The sequence below is a fragment of the Meles meles genome, chromosome 20 (assembly GCF_922984935.1).
Source record: "Meles meles chromosome 20, mMelMel3.1 paternal haplotype, whole genome shotgun sequence".
NCBI classification, from domain to species: domain Eukaryota; kingdom Metazoa; phylum Chordata; class Mammalia; order Carnivora; family Mustelidae; genus Meles; species Meles meles.
The window spans coordinates 47,790,295-47,811,110 of NC_060085.1; the positions used below are offsets into that span (position 1 = coordinate 47,790,295).

At 47.0% G+C, this 20,816-nt stretch overlaps 1 protein-coding gene across 6 annotated transcripts in view; it reads left to right on the forward strand.

Moving 5' to 3' along the window:
- Nucleotides 1-20,816, forward strand: part of ITPR1 (inositol 1,4,5-trisphosphate receptor type 1) — a 329,559-nt gene that overhangs the window by 283,778 nt on the left and 24,965 nt on the right. For all 6 annotated transcript variants that reach the window (XM_045991794.1, XM_045991795.1, XM_045991797.1 and 3 more), the window contains 7 exons: nucleotides 2,930-3,105; nucleotides 7,639-7,803; nucleotides 12,596-12,791; nucleotides 14,211-14,303; nucleotides 15,703-15,842; nucleotides 16,367-16,532; nucleotides 19,449-19,609. In XM_045991794.1, coding sequence (XP_045847750.1) covers nucleotides 2,930-3,105; nucleotides 7,639-7,803; nucleotides 12,596-12,791; nucleotides 14,211-14,303; nucleotides 15,703-15,842; nucleotides 16,367-16,532; nucleotides 19,449-19,609 — 1,097 coding nt within the window. The remainder of the gene's footprint in view (nucleotides 1-2,929; nucleotides 3,106-7,638; nucleotides 7,804-12,595; nucleotides 12,792-14,210; nucleotides 14,304-15,702; nucleotides 15,843-16,366; nucleotides 16,533-19,448; nucleotides 19,610-20,816) is intronic.

Genomic DNA, 20,816 nt, shown 5'->3' on the forward strand with positions numbered 1-20,816 from the left:
GGGCACATTCAGATTTTTTACTGAATTTGTGAGCCTGCTATGATGATTAAAGCACATACAGTACTCCTTTTAAAACATTGTCATTTTTGAAATTTTCCAATATACAAGTAATAAGAAGTTAACACACTGCCCTGTATCTATTAGCCCAGCTTTAACAACTACCAACGTTTTGTCAGTCTTGTTTCATCTATTCTCCTACTGTATTTTCTGAAAGATTTTAAATAAGTCTAGACATCTTGTTGTTTTTCCCATAAATATTTCAGTGTGCATTTCTAACTTCTAAGAATATTTCAAAATATGTATAATTACCATAACATTATCATATGTAACAGAACTAACAGCAAATCATGAAATAGCTTGTCCATATTCATGTTTCTCCAATTGTCTTAAAGATGTCTTTCTATAATTGGTTTTTTTTAAAATCTAGCATTATTTTTTTAACACTGCTTTTATAGTGGGGAGACAACAGGTTTTTATTTCGGCCCCTTCAGGATTTGGGTATGTCCACTGTACTGGTCCCATTTATTATACTGAGATCTCGAGGCAGTTTACAATGGCGATTAAACACTTAAGAAAATAAAAAGCAAGACACAGACTGGGAGAAAATATTTACAAAACATATCTGACAAAAGGCTTTTACCCTGAATACAAAAGAACTCTTGAAATTCAATAATAAAAAGAAAACTCCATTAGAACAGTGGGCAAAAGATGTGATCAGACAGTTCACAAGAGAATGGCCGATAAGCACATAAAAAGATACTCAGCATCGGTCGTTAATCAGAGAAATGCGAATGAAAGCTAGGATGGCATACTGTGAGAAACCTACAAGAATGGCTAAAATCGAAAATGCTGAAAAAAGAGATAAAAATGAGCAAATAATAAATAAAAAGAAAATACCGACCATTCCAAATATCGGTGACGACGTGGAGCACGTGGGACTCCCACATAGAGCTGAACAACGGAGTCACCGCGGAGGAGGGTGGTTGTGTCACAATGAAACATACACTTAGGATCCAGAAATCTTATTTCCATGTATTTGTCCAAGGCAAAGGAAAACATACACCCATTCCGAGATTCGTACTTGAATGTTCCCAGTAACATTATTTATAATAACTGCAAACTGGGGAACAACCCACGTATCCATTAATTGTTGGGTGGATAAGTAAATTGTGACCTCTCCATAGTACGGAATCTTACTCAGCAATAGAAAGAAAGGACAATGTTAATACACAAAAGAACCTGACTGAATCTTAAAAACTTGCTAAGTGAAAGAATTAACTCCTGATCTGATTATTTTTCCATTTTTATGAAATTCTAGAAAGTGCAAAGCGCTAGTGATAGGAGACCAGTGGTTGCCTATGGGTGGAGATGGGCAAGGCAGCAATGGCAAAGAGCACAGGCAACCTTTTAGGGGAACAAAAATGTTTGTATCTTGATTGTGTTGGCAGTCACATGTGGTTATATGGCTCTATATACTGCCAAAATTCATCACATTATAAGCTGAGCATCAGTGGATTTTCTGTGGGTTTTTTTTTTTAAATTGGTGATTAAGGACCATCCACTTCAGGGGCATACACACTCCAGCCATTTGCGGTGTCACCTGAGACCCGATAGGTCATCCAAAACCCGGTTTCCTTCAGAGGAAAATGAAGATAATCATATGCTGTTGGGAAGATCACATAAATGATAATCAACAGAAAGGGCTTAATAGGCTATCTCCCCACTGTTAAATGCACGGGAAGTGACATAAGCCTCAATATCCACGTCTTCCCGGAGTACTGAAAAGCTTCTGCCTCTCTGTGCCCGTTTCTAATCAGGTTTTCTTTTGAAGGATATCAAAAGGGAAGAGGTAAGTGGTTGGGAGTGGGGCAACAGTTTCCAGAGAAAAAGCGTCCCGGCGGCGCGAACAGAATGAACTAGGGCAGCCAGCAGGCTCGGGGAAGAGCTGGAACTCGCAAGGGTGTCTCTTCCCTGGGTGGGGCTTCGATCCCAGCAGTTCTGGAAAAGTGAAACTCCTTTATGTAAGTGGCCTTCATCGTGTAGTGCTGCTTGTTTACATCTGAAGGAGACTCAAGATGTGACAGCATTTGAAATAGGGTTTTATTTTTTTTTAATGAGCGTTTTACAGAACTATATTTTTAGCCGTGTTGGCTCATGTTATATAACTAAGCCGTCTCGTGGGACACTCTAAATAGAACTTGAAATAGCAAGAGATGACAAAAACTGGTATAAGCTCTTTGACTACAAGGATAATCTAATTGTAGGATGATGTTAATGATACGGAAGTTGCCTTCCTCCTTTCCTTGGAGAAATCTGATTCAGGCAGGGGACCTGCAATTTTCCTTTGCATACTTCTCATAGAAATTAGAAGTTTAGGCTTCCAGGCTGCTTTCCCGAAGAGTGAAATGTGGTACATATATGAGTTTTATTGATTGAACAGATTCATTTGACCAGCGCCTACAGGGTGCTGAGTGCTTCCCTTGGGGAATTTGGTTGGGAGGAATACACCCTGGGGGGGGGGGGGCAGTTAGGGTAGGGATTAGGGGGAGAGAAAGACAGGTGAACTGACCACCAGAAAATAGTGTTCTGTAGGGATAACTGGAGTGGGTACGGAGAACCCAGAGAGGGAGGGGCACCTGGCATGGTTTCCTGAAAAGGAAGGGGGTTGGGGAGGTTTTGGGCAAGTTGACATCTCAGCTAAAACCTAGGATGAAGAGGAAAGGGAAAAGAATTTCCCAGGTAGTTGAACATGGGTCAAGGCTTGCAGGTGAGAAAACATGGTGTGTGATGTTACATCTTGGGCACAGAACTGGAGGTGAGAGTTTGGACAGTAGGGCCAGTTGGAGGATTGCAGAAAGTGTCATGTTGGTGTATCACCTCTTACTCGGTGAAAGCACTGATCTTTGAGAGCCCTGCCTTGTCTTTCCAGGAACCCTGGAGCCACACTGGTCAGGACTGCTGTGGACAGCCATGCTCATCTCTCTGGCCATTGTCATTGCCCTCCCCAAGCCCCATGGCATCCGGGCCTTAATTGCTTCCACAATTCTCCGGTTGATATTTTCAGTTGGATTACAACCCACGTTGTTTCTTCTGGGAGCTTTCAATGTAAGTAGGAATAACTTCATAGCCGCATTCTTGTTGACATGCAAATAGGAATGCCTTCCATTCTGGTTCCTGGGATCTTGGCCTGGGCTTGCAGCGCAGCAAAAGACTGTTCAGGTCAGCTGTTAGAAAAGCAGAAGCAAGAGCTGTGTGGGTGGACGTCTCCCTCTTAACCTTCTCACGGTACAGTGAACCTCTTAATCTATTACGCGGGCATCTGCAGTCTCCTTTTTAGGGAATATCCCTCCCAGGAGTAAGGCAGGAAGAGGGAGAGCAGTGGAGATATAAATTAGTTTTCCCAGTCAGGTCAGAGGTTTGGTGGGACAGGAGATTTTAGCCAAATGGTCAGATATTGATGGTATAAGTCAAATGGTCAAATATTAATACACACCCACTTCTGGTGGGGACCACACAGAACCAGGAGAAGAGGCAGGAGGACTTGTTCAGACAGAAGAGGAGCAGGTAGAGAGGTAAAGAGAGAATCAGGGTTATTTCAAGGTCAGCAGGGATATTTGGAAGTTCTCTTCCATGGTAGTTGAAGGTTAGACGCCACCTGCACGCGTAGGGGGAATTCAGATTGCCGATGCAGGACCATAGATACGAGAGGTGTCCTGGTGAAAGGAAGCAAAAGGTTTGGACGTGGGAGGGAGTCTGGAGATCAAAACCTGCTTTCCAGGGGTGCCTGGGTGGCTCCGTGGGTTAAAGCCTTTGCCTTCGGCTCAGGTCATGATCCCAGTGTCCTGGGATCAAGCCACACATCGGGCTCTCTGCTCAGTGGGGAGCCTGCTTCCTCCTCTCTCTCTGCCTGCTTCTCTGCCTACCTGTGATCTCTGTCAAATAAATAAATAAAATCTTTTAAAAAAAAAAAAAAAAAAAGCCCTGCTTTCCAGAGGTTTCTGCCCCAAGCATATCAAGAAGCGGAGGTTACTGTACAGAAATGGAAATCGTGTTACAAAATAAGGTTAATAGAGTAATTCGTTGCAGCAATAAATGTCCCCAAATGGGTATGCAGATGGCAAAGTCAGCAAGGACACTGGGGGAGGAGGGACCACTTCAAGCTGATAAGCTCCAGAGGAGGAGGCTGGGGTTCAGCTCTGCCTTGAAGAATGGCCAGGACCGGGCCAGAAAACAGGGTTGGGAAGAGCATCCTCCTGTCAGCCCCACAGGCCAAAGCACCTGAGAGGGCCCAGGACACTCTCAAGAGACAGCCAGCAGTAGCATTCCCCTCCGCTGTGGTTCAGGGAGGGATAGGCAGGACTTGCTCCCGGCACAGGTCACCAGGGCACTGTGTGGTAGGAGAAGGCCCTAGGCCTCGTCCTATAGGGAAGTGTTTCCAAAGCATGCTCCACGTTGATAAGTCTTAGGTGAGAAAAGGTTCATTGGTCAAATCCATGAGGGAGAGGCTGAGCAAAACAAAATTAGAGAGTTTATACTGTAGGATTTCTGAGAGACTTTAACATGTGTGATAAGGGTTATGAATCTCCAAAAAAGGGAAACCACGGGGGCCCCTGGGTGGCTAAGTGGGTTAAGCCTCTGCCTTCAGCTCAGGTCATGATCTCAGGGTCCTGGGATCGAGCCCTGCATGGGGCTCTCTGCTCAGCAGGGAGCCTGCTTCCTCCTGTCTCTCCACCTGCCTCTCTGCCTACTTGTGATCTCTCTCTCTCTGTCAAATAAATAAATAAAATCTTTAAAAAAAAGGGGGGGGGGGACCACATATCTCTGTTTCCTAAACTTACTTGCCCACATTTTAAGTATCACTTGGAATTAGTGTTGTAGAATACAGGTTGGAAAACTATTCGTAGTAGTGGGAAATGACTCAAGTTTTTTTTGAGCAAAGAAATGGCATATACAAAGAAGTATTCTTGGAAAAATACCCTCATGTAGTGGCATGTTATGTGGATTCAAGTGGGAAGGACCAGAGGCAGGAGGACCATTCTGGACCCCCCAGCAGATCTTTTGACTAGGTGTGACAAGCCTGGGTCTCGGTCATAATGTGGAAAGAAGGAGGGTACAGATGTCAGAGCTGCGAAGGTTAGGGTCATGTGTTGTGGGGCTGGAGTCAGGGCCTCACAACTCAAAGCCTTTTCTCCAGGTCAAGAAGGTATTACTGTCTTGATGGGGTGATGAAGGAGGCCACCCCAACTCCAAATTTTCAGTCACAGGTGACTAGGAAAAGAATAATGCAACTAACTAAAGTGAAGAAACCTAATTTTCAAGGTGAAAATGCACTTAAATTGTTGATTTACTAGGCTTGAGATGACAAGGCAAACCATTAATGTTAGCTGTGGTATTTGGAAACGTATGACTGGAGTGACAAAGACTGATCAGTGTTACATAGGGAAAGTAGGTATCATTCACAGGTGTAGGTATCATTAAGAAGGAAATACAGAATAAACAAAAAACCAAAAGGGAAAACTCAGTATTTCAGAGATTGTAGTCTTGTGGGCTTTTTTTTTTTTTTTTTTTTTTGGTTTCTCTGGGCTTTAATCATTCCACAGTCATCTCTTCTTTAACATAAATCTTTTGGGGGAAAGACTCAAATTAGGCAATTACCATTTATAGTAACATCTGGGTTGGGAGAGCCGAAATAACTGTAATAAATAAGCAGAAGGAGGAAAGGGGAACACTCACATGGAGCTTACAGGGGATGAGAGAAAGAGTAGTTGCGGACAGAGAAGGAGCATCGGATATGCAAGGGCTGGGGAAGCGGGACAGGGTGGTGTCCTGGCACCCGGGTGCCGCCGGAGTGCTGTGGGGAGCGGGTGGCCTGCGGAGCTGGGGTTAGTGCTCAGGGCTGACACTGCCGCCTGCGCCCGGGCTCCGTCCTTTGTGGACTGGACTGGAGCTGCTACGGGGGAGAGATGGGGCCGGAAGCCAGATGCTAGACTCATTAAGCAGGGTCGGTAGGAGGTGGAGACGCCAGGCCAAGACCGTGAATAACGTGCTACTGAAGCAATGGAGGAAACGAGAGCAGACGTTTCAAGGAGAGAGTGGATTCAGGTAAAGTGAATTGCCCGGATGAGGCACCGGGGGCCGAGGCATGTCTGAGGTCCTGCAGTGTTAACCAGAGTGTGGCCTTTTGTTTGTTTGTTTGTTTTCCTGAAACCCCATCAACACAGATCGTCCAGAGTCAATGGTACTTTCTCACCCAGTGAGAGATCCTGGACTAGTGATGGGTAGGATATTAGAGAAAAAGTATTAGGGGATTGGATGTTTATCCCAAGAAAGCTTCATGTTCCTGCGGGTGTTGGCTTCCTCACGTACCTGATTGCGGAGAAACTCCCTTACACGGACCCGCCGGATTAACTGGCAGGATTCCCCCAGCACCTACGGCCAAGGCAGCTGGGGGAGCAGAAGCCGGTTTTACCAGGTACATCCGAAAACCTTTCTCTCCAGCCTTTTCTTCGTCAGAGTTTTTCTGTCGGCGTGTTCCTAGAGATGGACTTGGAGGCATGGGGTTTCTGTTAGAGGCAGACTGTTACACAGTAGATCAAACTCCAGCTGCAAGTGTTAAAAAACCAAATCCACGCCAGTTGAACCAAAGGAGAAAATGCATGGGTTCTTGGGACTGAGAGATGAAGATCCTCCTGTCAGGGGCTGTTGAATACACGGGCCCCGACAGTGGCCCCAACAGTGGCCTCAGGATCCAGTTCCGTCTCTGGGCTCTGCATCAGTTGTGCTCCGAGGCTCCGTGGTATGGCAGGACAGAGGCAAGCAGCTTCAAAGCTTACTCTTTCGTAGGTTCAAGGTCAGGATGAAGCAATAAAGTTGTCTTTTGCTGCAGTCCCAGGAAAGCTCTCAGTGGGTCTCATGGGTTCTGTTGGACCATGTGACTATCCGTGAACCGATCCTTATTGCCAGGGCAGTAGAACAGCTGATTGACTGGGGTGCCTCCCCCCGCCAGATTCCAAGGACCGACACATGGAAAGGGACAAATCCCCAAAGAAAAAGTATTATTCCCAGAAAGGGGGGGGGGCAGGGAAACAGAACTCATCCTGAAAGTCCCTTACTTTTTCTTCCCCAAGAAAATGATTTCCTCTATGAATTCAGGAGCAGCAAAAGACGAGAACTAGCTGCTTCTCATTAAATTACAATCCTTATACCGCCCAGAATGTAACAGAAATTCAGAAAGTGCTTTTATTTATGCTGATCACAGGGTTCGTAGATTGAGGTGACTTCTGTGTTTGACTAACTCATATAAGAATGTTAGAAATGATTCATATCTCATTTCGAAAATCATCATTTCAGTATGTGTTAATTTTGTTTTTGTCATATACAAATGCCACTTGATTGCTGTTGCTAATGAAGTTATTTGAGTACTGCATACTGTGTAATATGCCTGAAAAGCAAAGTAACGATATGACTTAGATCTGCAAAACGGTTCTGGGCGGGTTCAGCGGGCACTTGGTGCAAAAGGAAGCTTCGTTTGGGCACCGTAGCGGAAACACCATTGCGTGAAAATGGCCCTCGGCTGTCACGAAGTCTGCAGTTTAGCATGGTCTGTGCTTATCTGGCTGTTCCTGTCATTATCCTCAGGTCTGCAATAAAATCATCTTTCTAATGAGCTTTGTGGGCAACTGTGGAACATTCACCAGAGGCTACCGAGCCATGGTTCTGGATGTTGAGTTCCTTTACCATTTGTTGTATCTGCTGATCTGCGCCATGGGCCTCTTCGTCCACGAGTTCTTCTACAGTCTGCTGGTGAGTTCCTGGTATGGAAAGATTTTACATGTTGAAAACGAGGAGTGTCCCGTGTCTCTCCTCACAGACCCTCCTTTTAATGGTGATTGGTGCGTCTGGTCTAAGAAGGTCACGTGCATCATTTCCGCGATCTAGAGAAGGAAGCCCCCAGGGAGCAGGGCAGCTGGTGGAAGATCAGCAGGTGTGTGCTTGCGTCCACATTGGACCTTTTACCTTCCGGTGGTAGACAGCACCTGCGGTCTGGATCGGGGGAAGCGTCCTCCACATGCCTCTGCTTTTCTTGCTTTCTTGGACTCAGCCAGCGCTTACCGAAGAGAATGTTGTTGAGACTGTCATCATCTGACAGTTCTCATGGGATCTGCTTCCCAGGGAGAACATTTAGTGACGAAGTAAGAGGAGGAGCTATTTTCAAAGTCCCAAGATCCGTGTCAGTGACCTCAGTAGATTTATTGGTCCGGGAGACCTTTTCCCTGGAAGTTATTTTCTTCCAATCTCAGTCGAGTGATTAATGTCTTGATAGTCTGTAAAATGAGTTGGTTCAGTCACCTTCTTCCTGAGCAGGTTTTTAAATTATAGACCAAATAGCTACTTATTTCCCCATCATTAGAGGGAGTCTAGACCTGTAGAGTTGGAGATAAGAAACCTTTGCCTTGTACCTACATCAAATGACAGGAAGCATGAAGCTGACCTGTCTGCAAGCAAAACGATCCATAACCAGACCAGAAGAATTAAAATGTTAGTGAGGATAAAAAATGATCCAAGCCTACGTGTTGACTTAAAGTGAGGGACTCATTTGCGAAGGGTAGAGCGAGGAAAACTCTCCTGGGAGGTATCCTCCATGTCACCTCTGGACCGGTGACGCACTGGCTCTGTGCCTCAGTTTCCCCAGTGCAAAATGAGAACAAGCTGTCCCCCTTCCAGGGCTGCCACAGGGATTATCTGCAGCTGTGCACGTCAGGGCCTTAGAATAGCACCACCACACAAGAAATGCTTAGCAATTCTAGCTATTATTACTGTCTTTGTCATCGCTTACTTCCTCTGCCATCCAAAACACCATCAAGAATTCACCATTCAGGTCATCAGGATTAGCTCATTCCATTAGTGGTAGATGTTGGCAGGCTGAGAGAAATGGATTGTTTTGCCTCATTTTAAAATAGGTCTGGCTATAGTTTGAGGTTTTAGGCAGAGAGGTCTCTGGATGTACTTGCGACTGCCATTATTTGGCCTATTTTGGTCACTCTATATCAGAAATCTTGAGAGCTCCCTGTTATACCTCTGAGCCTGTCTGCCTCCTACAGTAATGCCCCTGGATAAAGATCGGGGTGTGGAGTGAGGGAGCCCTGGGTGCTCCCGGGCAAGGAGGCAGAGCTCAGTGGGAGGCCTCCCACATCCCCGCTGAGGGATCTCTCCCAAGACACAGGAGATTCTTCCTCAGACAGCGCCATCTCTTCCGTGGGGGGGGGGGTGACTTTGCCTACGTTCTGCGTCCCTCTGGCTTCATTTCCCTGTCTGCACCTTCAGGTCCTCTGCCTTTGGTCCTTTGTGATGCTGGTTGTACCCGAGCTAGATGCAGGGCTGTTGTAGTGAGACAAACCAGTATCCTCTCTGCCATTACAGGCTTACAGTCTACAAGATCATCGTTACCGCCATTTAGGGAATGTTCCCCCATGTGCCCGTTTTATACAGTCTCTCACCACGACTTCTGAGACAACGTCTGCAAGTGACAGATGGTGAAACAGGCTTGGTGAGGTTAGGTAACTTGCCCAGAGTCACCCACTAAGTGCCAGCGACAGGAGAGCAGCTGAGCTCTGGTGACTGCCGAGTCAGCTCGTGAGCCCAGCCCTGAACTGCCTTTCATCCGAGCTCGTGAAAAAGTCCCTGCTTCGGTGCAGCTGGTATTTCCCAGGGCAGTTCGCATTCTTGCTTTCACGTCTCTCCTCACAGAAGCATAACCCCGAGCTGTCGGTGCTACCTGGGCTCAGCTCGCTTTCAGAGAACTCACCAGGATCAGACTAAACGGTGACTGGATGCCCCACCTGTGTGCTTCTGGCCCGAGGTGACGTGCTACTTTTGGTATCAAAAGTAGTGTTTAGGGGCGCCTGGGTGGCTCAGTGGGTTAAGCCGCTGCCTTTGGCTCAGGTCATGATCTCAGGGTCCTGGGATCGAATCCCGCATCGGGCTCTCTGCTCAGCGGGAAGCCTGCTTCCTCCTCTCTCTCTGCCTGCCTCTCTGCCTACTTATGATCTCTCTCTGTGTGTCAAATAAATAAAATCTTTAAAAAAAAAAAAAAAAAGTAGTGTTTAACATGTTTACCGAGAATCACAGGCAAAGTACTAAAACCTGTGACAGAAGGGAATTGGAGAGATACCTCCAGCAGGGAAAAGCCACATATCCCGGGGTTATGAAAGCCCCTGCCAGCCAGCAGACCAGAAAAGGACAGTGGGGGCCCAGACTGGCTGAACCTGGTCTCGAGCCTGTGTCCAAATGTGTCCTTAGAAAACGTTAACAGCCCAAGATGAAAATGTGTCAAGTTCACGGACGGGCAGGTAATAGGAGGAGAAATCCATATGGTCAGTAAACATGGAGGAATGTCCAACCTTACTGCTAAACACAGATGTGCTAATTGAAAAAACAGTGTGATCCCAAGCTGTACCTGTGATGTTTGGAAAGGTTCAAAGGCCTAAGCATGTTCAGGTCTTACGACCGCGTGCTCTAGTTGGTGGCCCCCATCCCCCACCCCCTGACAGTGTGGATCAGTACAGCCTTTCTGGAAAGCAATGGAGCGATATGTTTCTGTTGCCACATTTGACCCAGTAATTCCATTTCTGGAAATTCTCCAAGAAGAAATAACCAGACAGGTATGTATAGAGGCTAGGGGCAAGGTGTTCATCACAGCATTATTTTTAATGGTGTACAATTGGAAACATCTTGACTGTTGTAAAAAAAAAAAAAAAAGTAAATATTTTGACTAAGTAAACTGAGGTTTTTTTTCTGTACAGGGACATTCTAGGTGATCATTTCTGACACAGAAATTTTCATGATTGCTTGATGAAAGGGGCTGACAATATGCCAGGATTAGGGTATATTGTATCTATTACATTTTTCCAGTGTAGCCCTTGCAGAAGAAATAACTTGAGTAGATGGTGGGGTTATTGGCGATTTTGGTTTTTCTTTGTGCTTTTTTGTGTTTTCAAAGTTTTTGCCATTGAACATGTGTAATTTTCCAATTAGAAGAAAGTTTTTCCTTTATCAAGTAATGCTTGTCCACTGTCTTCAAGTCAGAAATCACAGATGAGTGAAAAAAGCAATCACTGGCCATCTCAATGACTTGGTGGCTACAGAATCTTACAGGTCCTCCCCCAGAACACAAGTCTCATTTGTTTATTGGCAGAAGTTGCTCTCACTCGCTGTGTTCATGGTAGGTTGCTAGAAAATATTTAACCAACTGCAACAGCAACATGAGCCTTTTGTACTGTTACACTGACTGAACGCCTCTTTCTTGCTTCCTTCCCTTCGAGTCTCCTACTATACCCAGTCCCCTGCCCACAGGTCTCAGGACACAGATTGGCCTTATGGAGGCAGAAGGGGTAATTGACCAGAAAATGAACTCAGATGTAAATCTATAAATTGGAAGGGACTTGGACACCAACTAGTTCAGTGAGGTAACATGGTTTGATCTACATGTGACTACAAATTAAAAGCAGAGTCAGGATTCAAACCCTTGTCCCCTGACTCACTTGGCTGTCCACTCATGCCCAAAGCCATGTGGAGGCAGAACTTCAGATGATTCGGTGTCAGCACAGAGGCCAAACTAGTGCCCTGCTCCAAGAACAAGCCCACAGAACTCTCCTCCACGGCTCTGTACTCTTCCCACAGCCAAATACCTGAGAAAACCAGCCATCTGTATCGCATTCCTAGAAGTACCTACAGGCCAACTTCTTGCAAAAAGCAAGTACTCTCTTAGCAGAGGGCGAGCCTAGACTGTGAGCCCACAGAGCTCTGCAAGGGGAAGGGCTTAGGCTCCCCGGTGTGTTACCGCCACCAGGGTCCCTGCCATGAGCTGCGTGACCTGGGCCCAGTCCCTCCCTCAGGAAATAATCATTACTATTTACTGTGTGCACGCAGCACGTACGTGCGGCTGTCCGCGATCTCCCGGACACAGTATCCATCATGTAGCTGTGGTTCACAGCAGCTCCCTGTCCTCCCGTCTGTAGATAAGGAAACAGAGGCTCGGGAGGAAGGAGCGAGTACCCAGCTCACCGTCCTGATGTCCTGTGCTTGAGCTAAGCTTGCACCTCGCACTCCAGAGTCCCTGCTGCCTCCTGCTGCCTGCTGGACGGGGCCTTCCCTGTGGGACTCTAAGCTCCCGGAGGACAAGGGCCAGGGTTGTCCAGTCCTGTGTGCAGAGTGGCTGGCCCTTAGCAGAAACTCAGCTACTACTGCCTATGCGGACACATGCCAGGACCGTCATCGGCGAAGGCTCTCCTTTGCCTTCTGAAGCCCGCTGGTACTACCCTGTACTTTCTCCATCCCCAGGACCTCTCAGCTGTCTGAGTCCCACCGGAAATTGCTGTTGTCTCTGCCCACCTTTTCTATGCTAATGTTCCCATCTCAGTTTTCAGGAAGACAAGCAAGTATAAAGTGTTAAGATAATAGTAGAATGCTTTTGTGTTTGTTTCTAAAAGGGTAAATTCTCTATAAATCGAGTTTTCATTAAGAGATTTTTTGTGTAAATCTAACATAGAGGCTTCTTCAAACTGTCCCATTGTCTTCTCTTTGTTCATTTTTAAAGCTTTTTGATTTGGTGTACAGAGAAGAGACTCTGCTTAATGTCATCAAAAGCGTCACTCGCAATGGACGGTCCATCATCTTGACAGCGGTTCTGGCTTTGATCCTGGTTTACCTGTTCTCAATTGTTGGCTATCTTTTCTTCAAAGACGATTTTATCTTGGAAGTAGATAGGTTGCCCAATGAAACCGCCCTTCCAGGTGAGTCTGAGATCCTTGGATCTTTTTAATGTGAAGAGGACAGTTCTTGCTCATAGGTGAACGAAAGAGAACGATGACTTTAGCCATGTAGGTTTCTCCCTGGCACTCAGACTATGAATTCCAGGGCTTGGTTCTTGCTTTATTCCAAGGGTGGTATAGTATGTGAGATACTGAGTGTAAGGGTCCAGAGCCTACATTTAACTTACTCACTAAAGTCCTATTTTAAACGAATGCAACTCATTCAAAAGGAATTGGACCCTTGTATTGAAAGCATAGGGGGATGCCTCCCTCTGGCTTGGTAAATCTCCTTCTAGGAATTTATCCTTAAAGGAAAAACCTGCTGCCTGTTCGTGTGGAAACGGATGTATATGGAAGAATTTTCGCTCAGTGTGAAAGTGGGACCAGTGTAAACGTACGATGTTCCATTAGATTATGGTCCTATGGGGGGTGTCCCCCTGCAGACAGGGCCATCTCTGTAAACCTTCAAGGAAAAGCACTCACAAAGCTGTGGTGGGAAATTGCAGAGTAATAACTGTAATAGGATCCACCTATTTTTTTTTAAATGAAAAAGCTCATATATGTCTTTTAAAATATGGAAGAATATTACCTCCCCCCAGCAATGGTTATCTCTGGGGTTTTTTTGTTTTTGTTGTTGTTGTTGTGGGTTTTTTTGTTTTTTGTCTTTTTTTACTGTATTTAAGTTTGACAGTGTGAGCTTACATTATTTTTATAGAGAGCAAAGAGAACTCATTTCCACTTTTGAAAATGAAATAAAATGATCATATACTTGAGTGATCCCCAAGTGTACCTTGTCTCAATTAAAATATTTTAACACCATTAAGTAAAAGGTTACTGGGTTGTTCTGTTTTGTTTTGTTTTTTAATCAGGTAGCCAGAGGCCCTGAGTCTAAGGAACAAACTAGAATTACTATCACTGGCTAAGCCAGGCAGCCTTGTTCTCCCAAATGCTTCATTCTTGGCATGTAACTCCAGCTTCCAAGTTGACACTAAGTGAAATTTGCTGCCAACCATCTTAGGGTTCCGAACTAAACTGGTCTGGACCTTAGATTTCCGCTCCTGCTCGCTGATGCTTTTTGTGCAGACTTGGTGTCAATCTTGCTGGAGTCTGTACGTACAGTAGTATTTGTCGAAGACTTTCAGCTGCGCGTCTTTAAAGTTGGAGAGGTGCTATTTAAGTGCGATATTTCTAGTAAGCCTACAGGAATTGACATTTCTGGCTCCTTTCCCATCCAGATCACCAAATGAAAGTGTAAATTGCATCTCTGCCTTGAATTTATATGCAGGAATGTAGAGTGTTATTTATGTAAAGAATTGTTTAATCAGCCGTGAATTGGGGACTTCAAACATTTTAACCATATGCTGCCAGATTGTTCATCATAAAATTTCCTCTCTTTCCCAGAAGCCGGCGAGAGTTTGGCAAGCGAGTTCCTATACTCTGACGTGTGTAGGGTGGAGACTGGGGAAAACTGCTCCTCTCCAGCACCCCAAGAAGGTAGGACCTTGTAGGCTTACGCCCCATGTTAGTGTTAGGCTTCTCTAGAAGCTGAGATGGCTTACATGATAGATATTGGAAGCAGGTTTACTCTTCAGAAGCAAGGCTAGTAGGAGAGGGGAAAGGCTGGGAGAGAGGAGGGAGATAAAGGGAAAAGAAGCCTGTGTGGGAAGAAAATACCTGCTTGGTTGATTCGACCGCTATTTACTAGTGCCCCTATTTGCCAGGGACTGTGTTGTAGTCTCAGATACACCATTATGGGGGAGGGGGCCAGTAGGCAGGCACCTAGGGGATTATTAGACAGTATGTTAAATGCTAGAAATAAGGAGGGAATATGGAAATAGGCACCTGGCCTAATACTGGAGTAAGAGTATCACCAAGGAGGTGGTAGTTAAACTAACACAGTAGAATCTTGGACAAGGGAGGAGAGTTAGGTGTTCCAGTTAGAGGGAATAAGGTGTCCAAAGCCTTGGAAGTAGAATATAGTGTGTTGAAGGAGATAATGGTCATGAGGAATAGTAGTAGCGAGAAATGAAGCCAGAGAGGTCAACAAAAGGCCAGAGTATGAAGAATCTTACATGTTAGGCTGAGGAGATTAAACTTTACCCAAAAAATGAATAGAAGTTGAGGGGGGAGGGGCACCTGGGTGGCTCAGTGGGTTAAAGCCTCTGCCTTAGGCTTGGGTCATGATCCCAGGGTCCTGGGATTGAGCCCCACATCGGGCTCTCTGCTCGGCAGGGAGCCTGCTTCCTTCTCTCTCTCTCTGCCTGCTTGTGATCTCTGTCTGTCATATAAATAAATAAAATCTTAAAAACGTTGAGGGCGGAGTGGGGGAGCAATACCCTAAGATCTTTTTTAGCAAGACCATTCTCCCTGCAGTTGCTGAAAAGAACAAGATAGGCAGCAAGACATGGTTCTTCTCCAGAAATGATTAGGAATGGACATTGTCTAATATAAAGCTATTTAACCAGGGGACCTGCTGTGAAATGTGCCTAGATTTAGCCAGTGAGGAGCCTGGATGCTGTGGGATTACCCTCAGCTGAGAGATGAGATACTCATGACTCACAGTATTAAGCAACTTATCTAAGGTCCAGTGCCTGCTCCGAGCTGGGACTGGACTTTAAATCTGAAAAGGATAGGGACGCTCTTGGATTTAATATAGGAAAAGGCAATTCTGACTTGGCTTGAGAAACTCGTGAGGGTTGGTGAGGAAAACGGAATTGCCCCAGGTAAGTCACCTTTTTGAGAGAAATTACGTGACACTCGATTCCTTAGTTTTAACAATTCTTTCTTGTTCCTGCGTGTAGCTGGGGAGCTGGCACGCAGGGACGCCGTCTCGGAACCACGGTCGCTCTTGGCCCACACGTTGTAAATCTGTTGTTACTCACGGTGTTCGCAGAGCTGGTCCTTGCAGAAGAGACGGAGCAAGACAAAGAGCACACGTGTGAGACGCTGCTGATGTGCATCGTCACGGTGCTGAGTCACGGGCTGAGGAGCGGGGGCGGCGTAGGAGACGTGCTCAGGAAGCCATCCAAAGAGGTAGCTGGATCCGAGGGGAAGGGACAGCAGAGGGGGTGGGGCGGGGGGGTCAGAGCCCGAGGCAGAGAGCATGCGTGGAAACCCAGGACAGCAGAGCCGGCTCCCTGAGGCTCCTTCCTTCCCCGACCCCCGGGAGCGGGCAAGCTCCCTGGCATCTGAGGGGCCCTGAGGGAGGGGGGACCTCCCGCTCTCTGCTTGGTACATGGAAATGCCTGTTGCCCCCCCAGCTGGGTCCGGCCTTCGTGAATACATGTCCAAGACCCCTTAGATGCCAGGGAGCGGCTCTCATGCACGCGCCATGCGACACCAGCAGAACCAAACTTTGGTACAAAGGGTGTGAAAAGAGACACAGTTGTGACTCCTCAGGTGTGCTGCCCAGTTGAACTTGTGACAGCGCAGACCCATGGGGTGCGGGTGAGCCACGAAGGTTGGGCCCATTGCGGCCTTTTCCCTCCTTCCCTGAGCCCTGCAGACCAAAGGTTACCCGTGGGGTGACCTCACTGATAGAGACACCTCTTTTCTAGGAACCCCTCTTTGCCGCGAGAGTGATCTATGACCTCTTGTTCTTCTTCATGGTCATCATCATCGTCCTTAATCTGATTTTTGGGGTCATCATCGACACATTTGCTGACCTGAGGAGTGAGAAGCAGAAGAAGGAGGAGATCTTAAAGACCACGTGCTTTATCTGCGGTGAGTGTGGGGGCCCAGCTGTCGCAGGAAAGCCCGGCCCCATGGACTGGAGGGGTTGTGTGCAGGCCTTGGGCAGCGAGGGAGGCGCTGCTGCCTCCTCAGGCCACTGGGCCCCTGGTGCTGGGGGTGCCCTTCCCCTGCCTCCCTTCTGCTGGGGGCTGTTGGCAGCCGAGGGACCTGGAGCCACAGTTCCTGGGGCCAGTGTGTCTGCAGGATTGAAGGTTCTGGTGGCAGACATGCGAGTGCACATGGTTTGAAATGAATGTGTCTGGGGGACTTTCGTTTTTGGAGGCTGCAGAGCATCTCTTGGTCCCCTGCTAAGTAACTAGACTGGAGATCTTTCTTCGGAGCCAGGCTGTGGAGGTCTCCGCTGCAAATGGTATCGGGCATCAGACGAAAGAATATTCCTTGCCTGGAGTGTGGTGACTGTGCTCAGAGCCTGGGCTCAGGACTCAGACCTGGGTTCTGAGTAAGTCTCTGCTGCTTACGGGTCACATAATCTTGGTAGTCACTTCATTCTCTGTACTTTGATTTTCATCTGTAAAAGAGGTATAATAGTGTGTCCTTCTGTGTATTATCGTGGGGCTTAGAGAGCTAGTCCGTGCAGCGCTCCTAGCACAGACCCCGCACATTGTAGGCGCTCCGTGATGAGTGGTAGAGGGTGCCTGGGGTGCCCCAGAAACCATCATCGGTACAGCCACAGGGAGGTGCGTGGAAATGGAAACCAACCACGTGGGAATGTGGTAGCTGAGTGCTCATTTCACAATTATTCCTAATACGGTTTCTGTGAATATAGAAATTTCCTGCTGGTATATCTACTCCAAAGAAATGAGCATTTTCCATTTAAAGACTAAAATTTGCTTTTGCCCCCTTAAAACCATTTCAGGCCTTTTGTTTTGAAACAATTCTGGAGTTACAGAAAAGTGATAAGAACAATACAAAGAATCTCTACTCTTCATCCAGAGTCCCCAAATACTAATCTCTTTCTTCACTAGCTTGTTCGCACACAGTTTTTCGAACAGTCTGAGATCCGCTGGCGTGATCTCCTTGATCCCTAAGTATTTCTATGTATATCTCCTAAACAGGAAGCTTCTCTCGCACATATGCAGTATAGTCACCAAGATGAGGGAACAGCAAAGAGGTCACACTGCCACTCAGTCTGCAGACCCTGTTCCTATCACCCTTGGTCCCAGTAATGCCCTTTATCGCCAGTGGAAGCCCAGGTCATGGAGCGTTCCGTTGTCATGGCTCTTGAGCCTCCGTTGACATTTTTTTTTTTTTTTAGTATTTTATTTATTTATTTGACACAGAGAGAGAGATCACAAGTAGGCAGAGAGGCAGGCAGAGAGAGAGGAGGAAGCAGGCTCGCTGCTGAGCAGAGAGCCCGATGCGGGGCTCGATCCCAGGACCCTGAGATCATGACCTGAGCCGAAGGCAGAGGCTTAAACCACTGAGCCACCCAGGCGCCCCGAGCCTCCACTGACATTTTGAAAGAGTTCGGTCAGTGTCTCGTGGGTTCAGTTTCTCTGATGTTTTCTCACGGTAGAATTGGGGTTATGCATTTTTTGTAGGAACATCAAAGAAAGGTTTACCCTCAGGGCATCATTTCAGGAGGCATGTGATGCCTGTTCCTCCTCTAACTGGTGATATTAACTCTAGCCACTTGGGTTAAGGTGGAAATTGCCAGGTTTCTCCACTAAAGCTTAGGGTCTTTTTCTCTTTGTAGTTAGGAATCATTTTATGAGGAGATATTTTGAGACCATGTAAATATCCCATTATTCTTCAAATTAAACATTAATCCACTAGCTTTAACGTCCACTGATGATTTCTGCCTGGCTCTTTTAGTATGATGGCTGCCCAGTGATGATTTTCTTACTTTTTTTCTACATTTGTTAATTGGCTTTTTAAGAAAGAACTTTCTCTTCTCGTGTAGGTAAGTATACTATACGTATTAATACTTTTGTATTTGTGACAACATGGATTCCTGTATTTTTATTTAATCCAGTGGGTTATAATCCTTTAATGTCATTATTTGTTTTGATGCTCAGAATGCCCCAGATGTGTCCTGCCCTTCAGGCTGGTTTCTCTGTTTTGTCATGTCACCACAATTTTTTATATACTTCCTTCCTTTCTTCGTGCTGTGAGATATGCCAGGTTCAAGCTGAGCTTGTAACTCCCTGACCCAGCCCTGGAATTGCCCATTTCTCCAAAAAGCCCTGATTCTTTCCAGTGAAGAAGGGTACTTAGAAGCTACGATCTGGGGACAAGGTGTGTGCATTCGTGCTGCTGTGCGCCTGCTCCCAGGGCTTATGAGGACACAGATGTAGAGTAGACATGTACCTGCACACACGAGGGTGTTTGTGTGCACATAACCACGTGCCACACACTTCTGCATTGATTTTTACATACATGTGGAAAAGGATGAATTCATACCCATATCTCTTTTCCATTGCACCATTACGGTGTTTCTCTTTCTCCCTTTCCGTATTCGGGCTCCCTTCTTTGACAGTGAGAAGTGTGCCTCTTGTTATACGTCATATATTTCCTTGCTCCATCCAGAAATCCACAGAAACTGGCTTCACGATGGCTTGCCCAGACCTCTGCAAAAATACTAACTTACCAGCTAAAGTTCAAAATGTGTTTAAAGTTCACCTCCCTGCCCCTCCTTCCCTGACAAGGCCACTAGGGCACATGGAGACTAAACAGTGACCGGGAGGGAGCCCAGGTGGGCTGCAGACCCAGGTCCATCTCCCCTGCACTCTGGGTTGCCCTGCAGGGACGTAGAAGGGACTGCACGGAGGAGGCCACGGAATCCAGCTCTGCACAAAGTGGAGACTAGAGCCGCAGCCTCCCCTGCCGGCAGTCATCTCCCAGAGTTTTCTGCTCTGTGGCTGCTCACTTTCTGTCTCTCCGTAGGCTTGGAGAGAGACAAGTTCGACAACAAGACTGTCACCTTTGAAGAGCACATCAAGGAAGAACACAACATGTGGCACTATCTGTGCTTCATCGTGCTGGTGAAAGTCAAGGACTCCACGGAGTACACCGGGCCCGAGAGCTACGTGGCAGAAATGATCAAGGTGAGCAGGAAGCTCCTGGAGGCGGCTCGCGCTGGGGCCAGGCCTGCAGCTCGGTTCTCGCAGCACGGTGCGGGAGCGGCACGGTGCGGGAGCGGCACGGTGCGGGAGCCAGCGAGCCAGGCGCACAGCAGAGCAAGAACATCTGACGCGTCCTGGGCTACCGAGCTCTTAGCCTGGGTTTGGTATTAGACTCGAGAACGGTGTGGTGTGTGTGTCCTCTCAAGTGAACTGCGGAGGCACCAAACAGGTGGCATCATTCCCCTTTTAAAGGAGGAACAGTGAGGCTCCAGGAGATTTGCCCACGGCCACCTAACTGAGGCTGGGCTCTAACCTGGATCTAACCCCACAACCCGCTTTCCCATCTCTACATCCTTAGCCTCTTTTTTTCCCGAATGGAGCCTTTTCTTTTTTCTCTTTAAATAAGACCTGGTCCCTAAGAGATAACGTTAAACAACGATCAGTTGGTGGAATGCGTTGAGCCTGGTTTATTTGCGCATTTGTTGGTCCTCGGCCTAGCCTTTCTGGGAGATGGTTTGCCAATCATTAGGAAGGGATCATATGATAGAGCAATTGGAGTCCCAAATTAATCTTGCTGATGGGGAGCGTGACCGCCATGTCCTGGGAAGAGGGGAAGCTGTCCCCGGTTTCCAGAGCACTCTTCTCAGTCAGGACTTTGCAGAGGCACCAAATGTGGGCTGTGGGAGTCCCAGGCCAGCTGTCCTTTCATACCTGTGGTTTCTGAACTTCATTTAAATGTTTAGCAGCGTTGGTAACATGAGGAGGCATCAGCTGTGAAGTGTAGGGAGCCTCTGTGATTTACACGAGCTCGCTTTGGGGAGAGGGGGCCGTTCGCTCTTAAGAGAGACGACGCAGTTCACTGACTCTCCTTCCAGTTGCCAAGGACTTAAGCACTCAGCCTGATAATGAGTTATCCTAAATGAACCCCTCTGTGTTTTTTATGCAGATGTGATTTTAGAGCTTTTAATATAAAGAAATCTCAGGTGACGTCTGTTCCTGTAAATATCACTCACGTGCAGCAGACGTGGGCAGGCTTTTAGCTTTATTGCTGGCAAACCACCGGTCACGTGGCAGTACTCTTGAGGGCAAGTTCGACAACAGCACTGTCACCGCCCATATAACACCAGCTCAGAGGCCTCTGCAGGTTCTGGAGGGCTTTCTGGCAATTCCATGCCATCTGTACCCTTGA